The 19,478-nt window shown below is 37.9% G+C and overlaps 2 protein-coding genes, 1 long non-coding RNA gene and 1 pseudogene across 6 annotated transcripts in view; 3 read left to right on the top strand and 1 right to left on the bottom strand.

Annotated features, from left to right (window-relative positions):
* The window catches only part of LOC147874125 (uncharacterized), a 43,831-nt gene that overhangs the window by 6,991 nt on the left and 17,362 nt on the right, over positions 1–19,478 (bottom strand). The window contains exons 1-2 of one of the 3 annotated variants that reach the window (XR_015534640.1): positions 2,260–2,583; positions 1,308–1,412 (exon numbers count right to left, since the gene is read on the bottom strand). The exons of 1 other annotated variant lie outside the window; for it this stretch is intronic. This is a non-coding gene — a long non-coding RNA (uncharacterized LOC147874125). Of the gene's footprint in view, positions 1–1,307; positions 2,584–19,478 lie in introns of those variants that run through there. One more of the 3 variants, XR_015534643.1, reaches the window with a different exon arrangement.
* Positions 1–19,478, top strand: part of LOC110837201 (mariner Mos1 transposase) — a 157,305-nt gene that overhangs the window by 129,565 nt on the left and 8,262 nt on the right. The window lies entirely within an intron of this gene.
* LOC147874128 (uncharacterized) lies at positions 492–11,592 on the top strand. Of its 2 annotated transcripts, XM_087346936.1 has the most exons (3): positions 492–744; positions 8,884–9,040; positions 10,657–11,592. In XM_087346936.1, exons 1-3 carry the CDS (start codon positions 682–684, stop codon positions 10,944–10,946), a joined length of 510 nt encoding a protein of 169 aa, XP_087203062.1. In that variant the 5' UTR covers positions 492–681; the 3' UTR covers positions 10,947–11,592. The 2 variants fall into 2 exon arrangements, with proteins under 2 accessions (XP_087203062.1, XP_087203061.1); XM_087346935.1 differs by lacking the exon at positions 492–744 and having other exon boundaries at positions 8,640–9,040.
* LOC147874127 (puff-specific protein Bx42 pseudogene) lies at positions 16,959–18,530 on the top strand (annotated as a pseudogene).

Genomic DNA, 19,478 nt, shown 5'->3' with positions numbered 1-19,478 from the left:
AAATTCAATATCTGGGCCATTTTTAAATATAAAATTACCAAACAAACGATGATTGAAAGATGAACTGTCAGACAGCACACAGCATGCTTATTTCATGAAATGTGGCCCTTACATGACATTTATGTTTACATTTTTAGAAATACTGAGAACATTATCATTATTATTGATCATTATGCCACTGACAAGGAATCTAGCTGAAATGAGGTTGTAAATACTTCATTTCTGACATTTCTGCAACCCTATGGGCAAATGTTTAGATTTGAAACACTAAACATACACCTGTGACAAAGTTGGTGGAAGTTCAGCTGAACACAGCTTACAGATAGCAGATGTTCAAGAGATGGATCACTACACAGAAGTTGAGTGAACATAAATGTGGAATATGCTCAGATCAAAATATCACAACGTCCTGTTATGTGATTTACTGATAATACCAAGTAATTGGTCCTTGAAATATTTGCACCACCCATATAGGTCTTGCTTGGAAGCTGTAGCAGCAATGTATCCTAGCTGCATATATAGCAGTTGGTGAGGCAGTCTGAGGGCCTTATTTCAATTTTGTGGTGCTTTGAAATCAAGTTCTCTATAAGTCTGTACTGGAATTCCAACCTAGTAATTTTGCCTTGCTTTTTTTTTTTTTTTTTACAGGAAGTAAGAAATGGTGCAATAGATGTCAATAAAATGATGAAAGTGTTTCTGACAGAACTTCTTCAGCCTGTTCATAGTGCTGCAGGAGCTTATCAGGTAAGCATTACTCATATTCATTCCTCCTATCACTGAATTATATTAAATAACTACTTTAGGCTTCTTGACATCTCAGTCTCAGAAATTTGTTGTCCTACTTCTTTTTCCATGAGCTCGATACAATATTTTGTAGGAGAATGGTTTTTATGAAAGCACACATTAGCAGTGCGTACTGCAACCAAATAGAAAATTAGGACTCCCAGAGTAAAAGTAATAATTTTTTTAAGATTGGCAAATGTATTGATGATGCAAGCACAGTAGGAACAAAATTTTGAAGTACTAAACAACTGAAAGTACTATTTTTCTTATAATAGATTATGTACAATTAGAGCAAAGAGAAACACAACAAGCATACGATGGTAATACTGAAACATACCAGTACATGACATCATTCAAACAAAGCACTGCTTATTTACATGTATCCTTAAAATAATACAGCCAGTTCTTAAAATTACATATCAACAACCTGAATAAGCTATTTCAGAAATAAAAGTGTCCAAGACAATACACAATTTACTTGTTTCAAATGAACACTGAATGTACAAAATTATTTATTTCCTTACACAATCAACAGTTATTTCACAGATCCACCTCGAAATTTATGCCACCAGTGTAATAGAGGTTCCCTCTTCTGCCAAATATATGCATTACCCCAATAACTCCAAGCACTGAAAGAGAAGAAAGACAGTCAATACTTCTGCAGGCAGCTTCTGCGACAGGCTCAGCCTTCAACGTGAGATAAGTTATAATATTATCACAGTTTCCTTGCTACAAAGTGTAGATAATGAAGCCCATAGCTACTATAACATTATTTCATTTTTATGTGAGGATCAAGCAAGTCTAGGAAAGAGCCACACATACAAAGTGGTACAGAATGGTCATAAAACTAGCTTAAAATCACAATTTTAATAATTCTGTAATATTTATTTTTATTTTAAGCATAAGTAACCTATTTCATCATCATCAAACAGTCAAGGAGTTTGGTCTTATTGACCTGTTCTGGTCTCATAGTCTAAAAGCCTCTTCTGTGGTCTTCCAGGGTTTCTTTGTCCACAGTGTGTGTAGTTTTTTAATAATTTGGGAAGTCTGTCTCTCTGCATTCTGTTAACATGTTGAAGCCAATTGTTTTTATATTTCAAAATCTTGTCTAAAATGGGTTTTGTTTTTAACTCTTTAAGTGTGTCTTCATTTCTTTTATAGGCCATCCAAGTGTACTTTGCAGTGCATCTCATAAATTTCATGTCAGCAGCTGTAATTCTGTTTTTGTCCTCTTTTTCATTGTCCAGTTTTCAATGCCATATAAAATTGTTGGTAGTGCCAAAGTATTATATATTTTTATTCTAGTTCGTTTTTGGACTTCTGATGGTTTAAAAATCATGCTGATAAGGCCAGTAACTTTCAGGAATTCTGAAAGTTTGATATCTATGTCTTTTTCTGCTTCATATGATAGGGAACAACCAAGGTAATTAAAAGTGTTTATTTGTACAATAATTTTGTTGTCTATTACTATTTTACCTCTTGCTGGTTCTCAGCCACAGAATGCCATCGTCTTTGTCTTTTCTGTTGAGATCGTCACCCTGTATTTATTTATTAACTTATTCATCTTATAAATTGATATTTGTAAATCTTTTCCTGAAGTTGAGATTAGTACTTGGTCAATAGCAAAAAGGATTGTTTTTAAGCTTGTATTCTTGAGATTGGAAATCCTTTTATTTTTTCTGTTTCCCAAACATGTTGTATTTCATTCAGGTATACACTGAACAAAGTTGGGGATAGTGGACACCCACGATTGATTGGTGAAGATACAGATAACTTGGAATTAAATTTGATCTTTATTTTATTGTCTGTATAAATATCTAGTATTGAAGTAACTTACTTTTAAATTATAACTTTTAGTATAATTAATTCTAAAGAGTTCTGGTAGTGGTATGTTACTATTAGTACTGGGTTTCCAGACTTTTCCCATGGTCTAGTATTACAAAGAGAATGTTTCAGATGGTGGATCTGCTTCCATCCTCAAGTGACTGATGCCACATTACATTTGTAACATTCCTTATGAATATGAAAGATGATATGTTGGTAATCAGGTAGACAGCAGTATAATTCTCGAAACATGCGCACTATCTCAAATAATCAAAACTGGTCCAACATATTTATGAAGATCAGTGGACAGGTTAGGATAAAGCTAGGATTTTGCAGATCAAAACTAACAGCAGGAAAATGAAACACAAGACATTGGCTCACATGGTGTGTATGACCAATTCGATCAGCCAACCTAGTTATGAGATCAATCAATCAGCAAAAAAGATTTGCAAGTTACAGGGCAGTCCAACAGGCCATGATAGGTTATTTAAGGTTCTGTATGTTCTGTGGGTGGGTACTAATGACAAGCAGGTATTATCTAATCATGCCAATTTGAGTGTTCAAATCATCAATGTTTCTGGCTTATGTTCTCTGTTTGGTTTTAATGATTTCTGATTCTGTCTTAATTTTTGTTCTTCATGAGTATTCCTATTTTTTTTGTTAAATTTTCTTATTACTTCCTGCTGAAAAAATCTGATCATAGTGACATATAACGTTTCAGTTGACTTATTATGTCCCAACAGGAGAAACTACATAAATTCAAGCTGATGTGATGGAGAACTTGACCATTCTCCACCCATGCTCAAACCATGTTGTTAGAGTTTAGTCTTTTTTGTTCAATGCTTGAGTTCCTTGCAATCATGACAGAGTGTAATGTATAAGTGCAAGTATAAGCATGTATATAATCAGAATTATTTTTGTTAAACACATACTCCTATAATGTTTATGCTTTGAATCTCCTTTGGAGGGTCACTGACCCAGTCACACCAATTCCATGCAACAATCTGATTAATTTGCAACTTGAAAACACAAGTTAATTCTCGCAGTCCTTCAATGAATGCTGTTTAATCAATAATCAACCATAAAGAAATTTTGTTCAAGAGCGTACGGTCTACAGCATTTTTAGTAATTTCTAATTTTCAGCTTGATAATGTAAAAGAAAAAAGGTACAATAAGTATCGCCATGTTTTAGTCATTTATCAACGGTGATCGTGAAATATTTTAGTAGAGCGTTATCAGAATAGAAAATTAAAATATCATTTACATCAAAGGAAGAAGCAGGTCAGTTCTGAATATGGGTTCCATCTTATTTTTATCGCCCTCCACTGGCCCTTTACCATTAGTAGGGGCTCGATTTCCACTAACAACATTTCGCAGATGACATTCAAGAAGAATGTCAATCATCGGTCATCAGAAAGAGAACGGTATCTAACTAACTAACTAACTAGATGGCTTACCGAACCCGAAGGTTCATCACCGAATTAACCAAAGCCCTCCACCGGACCCTGTCCTGGGCCAACAAAATCCAGTTTCCTTCAACTCCTATCTCCCATAGATCCCGCCTGAGATTATCCTCCCATCTACGTCTAGGTCTCCCCAGCGGTCTCTTCCCTTCAGGTTTCCCAACCAGTACCCGGTGCACACCTCTTGTCCCATCCATGCGCGCTACATGTCCCGCCCATCTCACTCTTCTCGACTTAATCACCCTCACAATACTGGGGGAGCAGTACAGATTTTTAAGCTCGTCATTGTGCAGTTTTCTCCACGCCCCATCGTCTTCCCTCTTAGGCCCAAATATCCTCCTCAACACCCGATTCTCAAACACCTGCAATCTGTGTTCCTCCCTCTGAGTGAGAGACCATGTTTCGCACCCATACAAAACAACAGGCAAGATTATTGTTTTGTATACTTTAATTTTCAGGTTCTTAGAAATCAGACGGGAAGACAAAATATTTTGGACTGAGAAGTAGCAAGCATTTCCGGAATTTAGTCTCCTCCTAACTTCCTCACAAGTATCATTTTGATTTGTTATTGTTGTTCCCAAATATTTGAACTTTGTAACCCTTTCAAAGGATTTATTAGCCACCCTAAGATAATTTTGCCCGCCTGTCTTCTGATGACGAGATACTAACATGTACTTAGTTTTTTCTGAATTTACTTCCAGCCCCACTTGTCTACCAGCCTCTAGTAAAACTTCTGCGTTCCTCTTTATTGTATTTATATCGTCCCCCAATAAATTAACATCATCAGCATATGCCAATAGCTGATGTGTCCCATTCAATTGCAAACCCTCCTGCCTACCTTGGACCTTCCTGATGGCGTATTCTAGCGCAAAGTTAAAGAGCAAGGGAGACAAAGCATCTCCTTGTTTTAGACCGTTCTTGATGAGGAATGTCTCAGATACATATTTACCTACTCGAATTTTGCTACAGGTTTCATTTAAGCACATTTTTATTAGACCCACTAGCTTCTTTGGTATACCAAATTCAATAAGAATATTATATAGCACTTCTCTCTTCACAGAGTCATAGGCTTTTTTGAAATCTATAAATAACTGATGTACGGTCCCACCGAACTCCCATTTTTTCTCTAGTATCTGACGAATGCAAAAGATCTGATCAATCGTTGATCTGTTTCGTCTGAACCCACACTGATGATCCCCAATAATTTCATTCGCATATGGGGTTAACCTTGCCAAAAGAATGTTGGATAGAATTTTGTATGAGGTTGATAGCAGCGATATTCCTCGGTAATTACCACACTCAGTCTTGTCCCCCTTCTTATGAATAGGAATAATTATGGATTCCTTCCACTGTTGTGGCATCTCTTCCTTATCCCAAATTAACTGAATAAGCTTATGGATCCTCATATGCAACCCTTTGCCACCTGCTTTAATTAATTCGGCCGGAATCTGGTCAATTCCTGGAGATTTATAACTTTTCAACTTCCCAATGGCTAGTTCCACTTCATCTAAGCTAGGTTCTGGCACCAACAGTTCAGCTGTATGCATTTTAATCTGTCTAATATCACCAGTATCATGAACATTTAAGAGCTCGCTAAAGAAATTTTTCCACCTATTCACAATTTTTATTGGATCTGCAAGCAACTTGCCACTATCATCCTTTACCAAATTGGTCTGGGGTTGATATCCTTTCTTAAAGTTATTAATGCCTCTGTACAGGTCTCTGATGTTTTTTTCCTTATTATTTGTCTCAAGTTCAGCAATTTTGCCCTTCAGGTATTCCCTTTTCTTAGTCCTAAAGGTTCTACTAGCCTCACGTCTCACGTTACATAGATTATCCGCATTTGTTTTGTTTGGGTTCTGCAACCATTGAAATTTTGTTTGCTTCCTTCGATCTATTAATTTTGAACATTCTTCATCAAACCACGGTTTATTTTGCTTTCTCCTGTAGTATCCTAGTTTCTCTTTTGCTGAAATTTTGATGCAGTTTCTGACATTTTCCCACTCCCTGTTGATGTCCACACTTTCATTATCCTCATTTGCCTCTAAAATTTGAAACCTATTCGAAATTTCAACTTGATATTGTTCCTTTGCCTCTCCCTCACTTAATTTTTTCAAATCAAATCTTTCTGTGTCAAAATTTTGTTTAGTTCGTCTACTTACTGAAAGCCGCTCCCTCACTTTTGCTACCACCAGATAATGATCAGTGTCGCAATCTGCTCCTCTGAATGATCTCACATCAATTACATTTGTCTGCCTTCTCTTATCTACTAAAACATGATCTATTTGATTGTGTGTTCTGCCATCTGGAGAAGTCCAAGTGTATTTATGAACATCACGGTGTGGAAATTTTGTACTTTTTACAATTAAATCTTTTGACGTAGCGAAGGTTACTGCTCTAAGACCGTTATCATTACTAAGTGCATGGAGACTCTCGCTGCCTATTGTGGGTTTGAAGATATCCTCCCTCCCAATTTTTGCATTGAAATCTCCTAGCAGAATTTTCATGTGATACTTGCCAAATGTATCAAATACTGATTCCAATTCTTCATAAAAGCTATCCTTGATATCATCGCTTTTGTCTTCAGTTGGGGCATGAACATTAAGGACAATGATGTCGCACCAACGTCCTTCCAAAATTACGTAAGACAACCTGTCACTAACAAATTCTACTCTCTTAACTGCTGCCCTAATTCTGCTATGAACAAAAAAACCCGTCCCTAGCTGATGATTGTCATTCCCCTTTCCATAGAAAAATGTAAAATTGTCCACTGGGATCATGCCCTCCCCCTCCCATCGCACTTCCTGCACTGCCACTAAGTCTAACTTATAATTCCCTAATTCCCTACACACTGATTTCAGTGCCCCAGCCCTATAGAGGCTCCTAATGTTCCAAGTACCAAATCTCATGTCCTTTTTCAATTGCCGTGGTCGTGCCAAAGAGTCCGTCCTGATCCGAGGCTTGGTTGATTTTTTCGTAACACATATTTTTTTTAAAGGTGAAAGGTTGTTAGCCCTACACCCAACCCCCAACCTGGAGGACCAGGGTATCACTCTTAGTCTAGCGCATCTCCTTAGACCTGTCCGGCTTGGGTGACCCTACCATGAGCCGAAGCTCAGGCCGGCATAGCCCTAAGGGTCATTTGAGCACGCAAGCCTCCTCACCCGGCAGATTGCCTTCGACAAGGTGGTGATACCTTCGAGAAGGAAGAGAACGGTATCATTCACAGAAAATTGTCATTTCCTTAGGCTCGTCAGAACAACATTCCGAGCTATTTGCAAACATCTTGAAGAAACAAACGTTCTCTGGTAAACTTTATGGAACATTATTAATCAAGACTTCGCTCTGGGTTTAAAGAGATTATGATCCTACAACACTTGTTCATATTAGCAAATGTCAGAATGGAGTAACTCTTGTAACTGACGTCTAAAATATTTATTGTTTCTGCAGATTCGTTTGCGTAAATGTAAGTCGCGTGAGTGTTCCTAGACGGAGGCTGTATACACTGTTCGATTTTGTGTGAATTATTTTTAAGTTCACAGTAATCTTGTTGTGGAACAAGCATGTTCTTTGTTGTTCTGATAATTTTAAAGCCTGTACATTAATTTTAGTTCATACAAATTCACTACCAGAAAATACACAAGGAAAGAAACAAAAGTATACTTGTTTCTTCATGCATTATCAATGACAGGTTTTTCACACTACTGTTTAAAAAATGTCAATTCTTGTCTTGTTGGCTTAAGGATGAAAAGTATTGGGTTTCTAAAGTGTAACTTTTTTTGATTGCCTAATATGCAAAATCAAGGTTCTTAATGAACTTTCAACCATAACACAAATATAACTGCAACAGTCACATCAACTTATGGAAACTGTGATACAGCCATTCTTTATGAATTCAGAAGCTGAACAATTTATACTAATTGGGAAGGAGGATTCAGACAAATCAGGGAGGAACAGGCATCTTGTTAGATCCAAGAACAGAACAGACTACACAGCACATTTACTGAATACCATAATAAGTGCAAAACTGCATTAAAGCTACAATTTGTTCATGAACATTTTGAAACTTAACCACCAAATCTGAAAAACCTTTTCCTGCTATACTAATTGCAGACAAATTAGAAATGAATCAAACTCATTTTTTTACAGCAATGCATGAAATTTCTGTGGGACATGGTCCTCAGAGATGGGCTGGCACTGTCAGAGAACTGTGTAAGTTAACTGACTGGAGTCAAATGCTGAGTCAAATTACTCTTCATTTTTTATTTTCAAACATTATTTTGAGGCAGGGTTCTTTTCCTGTCAGTATGGTATGCAACAGTATACCATACTCATACCTCCTTTCCCATAAAACAGAAGAATACATAATAATAGCATATATTGGTGAAAAACTTGAAGCTCCCTTACCTGAGTACCAGTGCCTTGTCTACTAGACAAAAGCAAGATACTGCTCAGAAGTAGTTATACATCCAGCGGTAGCAGGAATGTAAAATAACAGCATGTGAGTGGTCTGGCACATGCATATAGGTTAAAAGATATGGTCATGAATCATGTGATATGACACTATTATAAAGTTACCTAATAATGGGGTGACAATTTTAAATACAGAATTAAATGATAAACGGACAGTCAAATTATATGCCCACAAGTGAGAGCATTTTATTTTATATTGAAACAAACAATTTTTTATTCAATGAAACTAGAGCGCTGAATGGTAGCTACTTTGCCTCATGTGTGTGTGCTTGTATCAGTATACATGTGTTACTGTGTGTATATAAAAATTATAAAAAAATGTCCTTATTCTAACACTCAGGTGTCCCTGTGGTGTGTGTACCCATTTCTTGTGCTGGAAATTGCTCGGCTAGTCTTCTTGACCACCAGCTTTGTTATTGCCATGTTACTGGTAAAGGAGAACATTGCAGACCTTGGTTTACTTATTGGCAGCTGCTGTTTAGGAGGCTTTGTCTTATGTAAGTTCTATAAATCCATCGTACAAGAATTGCATGCAATATAGTGTCGTTGTACAGTTTTTTATAATAGGTTAATGTGATGTGCTCCTTATGATGTTGATATTGCTCATAATTTTTAGTTCAGTGTTTTAATTACAAAAAGTTTAAATCAAAAATAAATAGGTATCAGAGTCCTTTAAATATTTTATCTACATTTCATTTCTATTTATAAAAAAATCTATCTTATATTCTTTGATATGCCTCTCACTTAAAGCTATGATGTAAAGACCCAGTATACCAAGAAAATGGTTAACAATCATCTTCAGACTTACTGCAGCGAAAACCTCAAATCCTACAATCTTTATTATTCTTGCATTAAAACTTGCACTCAGTCCAGATCTAAATAAGCCACTTTAGCATACTGAAAACAGTTAGAAGTGACACCTATATGTGGAGGTATTGTCAAATATCATCATTCATTGACATTTCCACGTGGTTCAATTATCGTATGATAAAGTATTCTCCATTCTTCCATGTTCTTTCATAAAAACGTTTTCATTTCTCTTACTGTATAATTTCATCAGTTTGTTTTCACACCAGTCATGTATTCACAGTCTTAATTTTTTGTGCTCTCAAAGAATGCTGCTGTCATCTGTGCATAATGTACATCTCCACCACATTATACTCCATTTCACTTCACTAATTCTTTTCACAATGTTACTAAGTTTTTACCTGCAGATCTTGCCTAATATCTTGTTTTCAGATATTCTGGTCAGTCTGCTATGTACAGAAAGACATTACTCCTTTCAAAGCCTTGAAATTAGGAATATTACATTTTTTGGGACTTAAGGTTTCCTGGCAATAAAAATATGGAATTAAATAAAATGTTAATTATCTACTAATTTCCTTCTTGCCGGTTACAGTGGCCACACAGTCTGGGGCGTAGGCTTTGTGCTCTCAGACACTGGGACCATGGGTTCGAATCCCACTCAAGGCGTAGATGTTTGTCCATGTCTTTCTGTGATGTTCTGTTCTGTGTACAGGTGGACTGATCACTCATCCAAGGAGTTCTATCAAATGTCTAAATAGATCAATAAACCTCTGAAAGGAGGCCCCTATGCTCAACATAGGAATGAAAAGGGCATAAAGAAAGAATTTCCTTCGTCTTATCTTCCCCCAAACTTCGATGCAATCTTAAGGTAGAAATCTTCTGTTTTGTTTAATTCAATCCTGTTCTCCTTTCCTTCTCTAATTTAAGATATATTCACAAAATGAACACTAAAAACTGCAAATTAATCTCTTCTCCTTCTACCCCCTTCTAATTTGAATTATTTTGGCAGAATGTAACTATAAGAAGTAGCTAATTTAGACAGTAACAGTTTCATGTTCATGCAGATGCCTAGTTATTATGATGTAACAGTGTCCAGACTCACAGACAGTGTTTGAAAGTGAGATTTGAGGTTTTCACATTGTGGCGAGGATGATGTTCCTTTTGGTTCTGGTGCCATGTGGACTGGCTGATAGATACCAGTGTTTCGGAGAAGCATACTGTCTCAATATTCAGAGCCGAAGTGACAATGCATTGTCCAAGTGGGAAATAATGTGCCCACAGTACATGTTACTTCATTTGTTTGCAGTATATCTCTTCTACCAGTGGTTCTGTGTCCTGAGCTTCATACAGATTGTGAAGGAACTTGAGCTGGTGCATAAGATGGGTCACTATGAAGAAGGCAAACTGAATTTTCATAAATACCAGCGCATGAATATACTGGAGCTTGGGGCAGAACGTTATCCAATGAGTGAAGATTTTGTACCAGTTGCAGACTTCAGTCGCCACTATAATAAGAAATCAATTAATGAGAATATTCGTTCAAGATTTAGCATAGATAGTGATTATAATAATGTAATGGCCAGACCTGTATATTAGAGTAAGCCCTTGCACATTTCAGTATGGAGTCAGGAAATTCAAATGAAGACATCTGGTTCTCTACAAAATGTTTGCACTGCTTTACTGTGCAGGTAACTCTTATAATTTGTTAGCACTGTCACCTTCTATCTCAGTGCATGTTTTCCAATGTCATGACGTCACTGTGTGGTCATGCTACATGCTGCACCTTCTCACTGAGTGTGAAATTTTATAAAAGAGACAAGTCTGTGAGGAGACTTCTTTGTTTTCTTGCAACATCTGTTTGAAATTACAATTCAGTAGTAGAAAATAGGTATATGCAGTGAACTGAGGGATGACTAATACAATTCCTCAGAGAACTATATAGGACAGAATATGTTGGAAAAGGGGATTAGAGGCTATCAACATGAAGATGTTTAAAACTGAAAGTTCTTTATTATTAAATAAAACCACTATTATACAGAAACTTTTACACTTACTGTCCAATTGGGTAGCAGTCCTTACAGTTCCAGCCTCCAACACATAAACAAAAGCTAAACCATGTTTTGTATTTTAAACAGCAGTGGAATTTTTTGTATGATATTACATGTTTGGCAAACCATGTATAATCAAATTTTCCATGTTCAACCAATAATTGTCCATATTTATTTTCACACATATAATGGAATGTGTTATTTTCTGTATGCCCATTTGTTAGAAATTAAAATATAATTGCAACATGTGACATCTTTCTATTCTTAGTATTAATTTTTATAGCCATTAAAACTATTAAAATCTGTAATACATCACTGTTTAATTTATTTCAAACAGGTTAAACCTCTTTATTGTTAACAGGATGTTGTACTTTAAGTGTTTTTATATAGAATTTATCAGAAACTACTTTTATTAACTTTTCCTATGTAAGTACATTTCTGATAATGTCCTAGCTGGACTCATATTCTTTTTCTGATGTCTGCCTTATACTGCAGTACTGATGTCATATTATGTACCACAGTTGTTACAGTGTTGTGTACTTTAGAAAACATTAATAACAACACTTTCCAATAAATTCTATATAAAATAACACTTTGTATACAACAATATAATAATAACACAGTTCTCATTGCAGTGCTCACCACAGTTCTCACTGCAGTCCTCGTCCTAGACCCCACTACAGTGTTTCTACCATTCCTCACTGCAGTGCTAGTCCCAGTTCTCACTGCAGTGCTCGTCCCATTTCTCACTGCAGTCCTCGTCCCAGTCCTCACTGCAGTCCTCGTCCCAGACCTCAATGCAGTCCTCCTCCCATTTCTCACTGCAGTCCTCGTTCCAGTCCTCACTGCAGTCCTCGTCCCAGTTCTCACTGCAGTGCTCGTCCCATTTCTCACTGCAGTCCTCGTCCCATTTCTCACTGCAGTCCTCGTCCCATTTCTCACTGCACTCCTCGTTCCAGTCCTCACTGCAGTCCTCGTCCCATTTCTCACTGCAGTCCTCGTCCCATTTCTCACTGCAGTTGGCGGTTGGCAACTGCTATTTATACCCATACAACGCGTGACGTCACGTATTGCACAACAGTGAGAAAAGGCGCTCAATTCGGTTCATTCAGGCGTGCATAAGAAATGAAAAATGAACCTTATGGCCTGCCATCCGAGACTGTTGGACGTGTGCGTCACAGGTGTGCTTTACGAATTCCAATCTTTCTCGCGCAGGTTTTCGTATTTTATAAGAACGACTGCGTTTCGTATTTACACATTATTTGTAGTTAAAGAAATACAAATTTTAATTACTACAAGTTATAATTTGGTTACATTCCATCCTAAATATACGAAGTCAATAATTAATATTAAATACTTTCTGTGTAAAAGGAAATAAATTTAAAAGTGATGAAAAGAGGCTTGAAGTAAATTTTGTAATTTAATTTGCCCTTGTTTAAAATTATCGTCGTATTTTATTTTTTATTATTATTAGTGTTCTGTCTGACGACAGGTCCATATGAACAGGATCCTTCCATCCTTTTCTCGGACTGGGACCTGTTCATATACGTTCTTGGCAGATGATCCAGATGTGGTTTGCCATTGCCTTCTTCTGTGTGTGAATGGAGTAATTGTTGGGATGCCACGGAGAAACTTGTTTAATTTTAAAGACGATTTTTGAGGGGCCCGGGCACTGTTGTTTCCTTCCTTCGAATCCCGATTATTCATTTTGACCAATGAGAGATCACAGGAAGGTCAGAACTCTGGGGAAAAGTGTCCTGGGTTCGATTTCCTTCAAGGGCGGTTCCTGTAGCTCGGAAACTAAGCGAGACAGAAGAAGGGCGCAAGGATCAGAATCTTTTGCTTCGAATAGGAGATTACGGAAACGAAGGACTCGACACTGAGTTCGAGTCCCGACAGGATGGTTTCTGTTCATTGGAACGCAACTGCGATAAAAGAATGACGTCAATGAAAAGTTCTTTAGTTTCGGAGAGGAAATTTTGGGGTCTAAGGTCACAGACACGGATACACAGTCCTCGGTTCCAGTCTCTATTAGGTCGTTGGTTTCCATGATTTTTTATTTATTCGTGGTTTATTTAACGACGCAAGTTTTTACCCCCAAGGCTTCCTTCACTGTTTTGAGGTGTTGGCGGACATTAGCCACGAGGGCTGAGATATACGTAGTTTGATGGGTAAATATGAGCTGCCAATACACTATACAAGGGTGCACAAAATGTGTCCAAAATTGGAATGTGCAGTTCAAATTCACACACATGAAACCAGCACTGCAGTATTTCCAAAGACGTCTGTGGGCCAGGTGCTGGTAAGAATGTGAAAGACTTCAGAAATGTCTGACGCACACACACAAGCTCATAAATATATCAGAAATCAAACAGAGCTCACAAAACGCATCTGATAAAACTATCTACAAATCTGTGCACGATAACTGTCCGGGAAATTAGAAGCATCAATACCAAGCTTGTCTTGTTACGTTGATCTGTCTTTTATGCTTCTTGGTTCAAATTTAACATAAATATCGGGTGTGCGATTTATCAAATCTTTCACAGCCTTACAAGTGCCTTTTGACCTGACCAACTGGACCATCCCCTTGTATGACATTTAGGAGCACAAGTCGCTTTGGCCTCTGGAGTATCAGCGTGCACATTCTATCCATAAATACCGTTTCAAGATTACACATCCTAACTCTAGGCATAACTTGCACTGATTACACGGCCACAGGAATCTGGGAGCCTAAAATGTCAAATTTCGGAAACTGGGAGTAAAGTAGATCGTAATGCTAATTCACTTTATTGATAGAGCTACCAAAACCGGCTGAACTTCTTTATTGCCCCGAGAGATGGCACAAAGAGCAAGAACGCTCCTTTGCTCATAGTACCAAGAGTACTCCATAGAGTGCATCCGCTACCGCACAATAATATTGATTTTAGTTGGACAGATTTCGCCTGCGTGAAAGAACGCTGTATAGAACACAGATTTTAAGATCACAATTGAAATGAGGCAGTGAAATTTATTTTACCCATTACTTTTACGAGCTGCATACGGACCTGTCCCTCTGATCCAGTAACCAAATCAGCCAACATTTCTTCATTAAATCTGGCGTGAACAGAGTGCAATGAAAGCCTTTTTAAGGAGCAATTAGATTTGTGTCAGCCCAGCGGAATTCGGCATAGAATTTACAATATTCTTTATTAAAATTGCTAAAAAAATAGATTCTGGAACAAACTGTGGATTAATATAAGCCACAAAATACAACTATAAAATTGTCAAGTACAAATTGTAGGCATATATGAAAAATATAATACCCACCTATCATATTAGCCAACATAGACATATGCTTATTTTGCATGCATCGCGTTACAGAGCAAATGAGCATAAGAACAAGTCATTTGTCTTTTATTTTTGATTACGCTTAGTCCAGCTTATTTCGTTGCAAATATTTCGTCCCAGTCAGAGGACACGCACAAAACGTCGGAACAATTTCTTATTCTCACGGCCTGGAATTGTTAGACCCACGCCCAACACACAAGTCCGGGAATCACCCCTTGTCGGCTGTAAGTGAATGCTTTTTCGAAACACTCCGTATCTGGCGGTTATAGTCGATCGTGATCCTGGTTTTGTGTGGACTACGGAGCGAAGTTATCCAAGCGATTTTCAGTTCGAATCTCGTACGAGCCAATCCGCACCTTGTCGAAGGCAAATTCCTCAGCAGTTCCTAAGATCCATTTGCACATTCGCCCTGTCCCATTCACAATCCATAACAAACTTAGCATCCGCCATTCGAAGCCGCCTGTGAGATTATTGAAAATCTGTGGCACCATAATCTAAAAAAAATCGATCCAATTCCTGCCCCCCCTTAAAACACGCCCAAAATATCGGCTTTATCCAATCGCATTAAACTAACATGTTGGTATCAGCTATTCCCAGTTTCCTGGTTCTTCTCAGTTACTTTAAAGCAAGCACAGAATGTACTCTCGCGATTTATCATTCATAACCATCCTGTCATATTTAATTAATGGATACGCAACATTATCAGTTGATAGAGTGTTGAAGGAACAAGAATGAAACACCATCTTCTCAGTCATGGTGAACGCCTTCTAACAGTAGCTGGCCTAAAAGCTTCAAGGCTCTGACATCACTCCAGAGATCACGGCCTCCTGACAGCCTAATTTCTCGATTTTGCATGTACAGTTCACGCTTGAGCTGAAAACCAATTGTCGGCAGTTGGTAGTCAGTCTAGTGCTTTAAAAACATTCGTGTGTACAAGAACTTGTCAATGGGGCACATTTACATACATCGTTTATTTTTATCCACCAAACCACGTGCTTTATTCAGCCGCCGGTCGAATGCGGTAAATTACATTACCACAAAAACGTTTCTGATATTGAACAGCACTTTACTTTTGAGACATCTGGTAGCATCCGTGTTAGTCAAAAGTAATTCAAAATGAAGCTAGTTTTGTGCTTCCAAATAATAAAATAGGATTTAATGATCGTGTGCTACTCTGAGCTACTTAAAATGCGTCGTTAAATAAACCACGAATAAATAAAAATACATGGACTACTACAACCACACAAAATCAACAGATTAATTTGGAAACACCCGGTAGCTAATGCGCCTCATCATTAAACGTGCGTCGTTTAAGACGCCAGTAACAATTACACCAGAAACCAACGACCTAATAGAGACTCGAACCGAGGACTGTGTATCCGTGTCTGTGACCTTAGACCCCAAAATTTCCTCTCCGAAACTAAAGAACTTTTCATTGACGTCATTCTTTTATCGCGATTGCGTTCCCGTCAACAGAAACCATCCTGTCGGGACTCGAACTCAGTGTCGAGGCCTTCCTTTCCGTAATCTCCTCTTCGAAGCAAAAAATTCTGATTCTGGCGCCCTTCTTCTGTCTCGCTTAGTTTCCGAGCTACAGGAACCGCCCTTGAAGGAAATCGAACCCAGGACACTTTTCCCCAGAGTTCTGACCTTCTTGCGTTCTCTCATTAGTCAAAATGAATAATCGGGATTCGAAGCAAGGAAACACTTTTCCTCGCCCAGGGGCGATGGGTACAACAGTGCCCGGGCCCCTCAAGAATCGTCTTTAAAATTAAACAAGTATAATAAAACACGACGATAATTTTAAACAAGGGCAAATTAAATTACAAAATTTACTTCAGGCCTCTTTTCATTACCTTTAAATTTATTTCCTTTTACACAGAAAGTATTTAATATTAATTATTGACTTCGTATATTTAGGATGGAATGTAACCAAATTATAACTTGGAGTAATTAAAATTTGTATTTCTTTAACTACAAATAATGTGTAAATACGAAACGCAGTCGTTCTTATAAAATACGAAAACCTGCGCGAGAAAGATTGGAATTCGTAAAGCACACCTGTGACGCAGACGTGCAACAGTCTCGATTGGCAGGCCATAAGGTTCATTTTTCATTTCTTATGCACGCCTGAATGAACCGAATTGAGCGCCTTTTCTCACTGTTGTGCAATACGTGACGTCACGCGTTGTATGGGTGTAAATAGCAGTTGCCAACCGGTTTCCGCCAGTCTTTAGCGAATTGTGCTAGGAAGAGGAAGACATTTTAAATTTGCTGGACTTCAAAGAATAATTTTCTAGCTATCTATCTATTTCCAGAAATTCCTGGGGCCCAATATCCGCTGAATATGGGTAGAGAGGGAAAAGAAAGCACATCGAACGCCCTTGCAGTTCAGTTGGATACACAGGGAAAGGTAAAGTATGATATCCTGGCACGTCATGGACACACAGAGGACAAGATTATCTATTGGAAACTAACAGACCTTCTTCCAGCTGAAGTGGTGGCTGAGGATGATCCAAGCCTGGAAAGACCATCAGAAGATGATGTGCGAGACGCTACCGAGAAGACTCGTCTTGCCTTGGAACGTCTTACACATACAAAGATAGCAGCCGCTATGCCAGTTAGGTGTGCAGAAAGAGCAGGTCCTGCACAATACATTCGTTACACACCGTCTCAGCAGGGGACTGCCTTCAATTCAGGTGCTAAGCAACGGGTTATTCGAATGTTGGAGGCTCAGAAGGATCCCATAGAACCACCAAAGTTCAAGATCAATAAGAAGATACCTCGTGGACCTCCCTCACCACCTGCTCCAGTAATGCACTCTCCAACGAGGAAGGTAACTGTTAAGGAGCAGAAGGAATGGAGGACTCCACCATGCATTTCCAACTGGAAGAATGCTAAGGGATATACCATCCCACTGGACAAACGACTTGCTGCAGATGGACGTGGCTTGCAACAGGTTCATATTAATGAGAACTTTGCCAAACTGGCGGAGGCCATGTATATTTCTGACAGAAAGGCACGTGAAGCTGTGGAGATGCGAGCTCAGCTGGACAAAAAGCTGGCACTGAAAGAGAAGGAGAAGAAGGAAGAACATTTGCGACAACTTGCGCAAAAGGCCCGTGAGGAACGGGCAGGCATCAGAACTCAGGCAGCTGCTGATAAGGATGACGAAATTAGGGTGCGTGATCAGTTGCGTTATGAGCGTCACAAGGATCGTCAGCGTGAACGCAACATTGCTAGAGCTGCTCCCGATAAGAGGTCAAAGCTGCAGCGTGACCGAGAACGAGACATCAGTGAACAAATTGCACTTGGTTTGCCAGCCAAAAACATATCTGGTGGGGAGATTCAATTTGATCAGCGTTTGTTCAACACTACAAAGGGTATGGATTCTGGTTATGGGGATGAAGAGTCATATAACGTGTATGATAAACCATGGCGTGAAGGTGGCAGTCTTGGCGCACATATCTACCACCCTAGTCGGAACTTGGACAAGGACGTGTATGGAGATGATCTTGACAAGTTTATTAAGACCAATAGGTTTGTGCCTGATAAAGAATTTAGTGGCACGGATCGTACTGCTACAAGAAGTGGACCTGTTCAGTTTGAAAAGGAAGAGGAGGATCCTTTTGGCTTGGACCAGTTCTTGACACAGGCTAAACGTGCGAGCAAGCGTCCCAAGGATGATCGGGATCGACGAGGTGAAGAACGTGATAAGCGTAAACGGAGAGAATAATAGTAGGTCATAAATATTTGGACTGCCTGCCAAATGCAAGAAATAAAAAATATTTTCCATGAAGTTAAATAGTTGTTTTAAATAGTTAAATTGTTTAATTAGTTCAATTATTATTTTTTTTATAAAATAGTTCTTTTTAAATAGTTAAATTGTTTAGTGTTTCTTAAATAGATCAATTATTAATTTTTTGTAAAATAGTTCTTTTTAAATAGTTAAATTGTTTAGTGTTTGTTAAATAGTTGAATTATTAATTTTTTGTAAAATAGTTGTTTTTAAATAGTTAAATTGTTTAGTGTTTGTTAAATAGTTCAATTATTAATTTTTTGTAAAATAGTTCTTTTTAAATAGTTAAATTGTTTAGTGTTTCTTAAATAGTTCAATTATTAATTTTTTGTAAAATAGTTCTTTTTAAATAGTTAAATTGTTTAGTGTTTGTTAAATAGTTCAATTATTAATTTTTTGTAAAATACTTATTAAATAGTTAAATTCTTTAGATTTTATTAAACACTTAAATTGTTAAATAGTTTCTAATTAAATATGAATTATATTAAATAAAAAACATGTTCATAAAATTTTCTGTTGTTATTTTGGCAAAGTAATATTTGAATGAACTTGTCGCCCTCAGTGCACTAGTGGTTAATGTGGTCGCTACTGGACTCAAGGTACGCGGGTTCAAACCCGGCCAAGGTCGGTGGATATTTAAAGGGTGATAAAAATCCATAGCACACTTCCTTCGGAGGGGAATTAAAGCCGGCGGTCCCATGCCTTAGATTTAGGACACGAAAAAGCATGAACAAGATGTTTCGTAAGCAAAACTCGCTGGCCACATATCTCCTGATTCCTACTAGATGGCTCTAGCAGACAAAAATAAGGACTGATTAGAAATTGTGCGGAGGCATTGGGCTGGTCACTCACTACTGGCAAATGCACACTTCGAAAAGACCAGGAAGAGAGAACATTTTAACTTGGTACCACAAAACACGAGTATGTGTACTGAAACAATTAGTAACAATATTC

Source organism: Zootermopsis nevadensis, unplaced genomic scaffold (genome assembly GCF_977971745.1).
Source record: "Zootermopsis nevadensis isolate Lab colony 2312 unplaced genomic scaffold, Znev_1.0 Znev_ptg000011l, whole genome shotgun sequence".
NCBI lineage: Eukaryota > Metazoa > Arthropoda > Insecta > Blattodea > Termopsidae > Zootermopsis > Zootermopsis nevadensis.
This window is presented reverse-complemented; position numbering and strand designations above follow the sequence as displayed.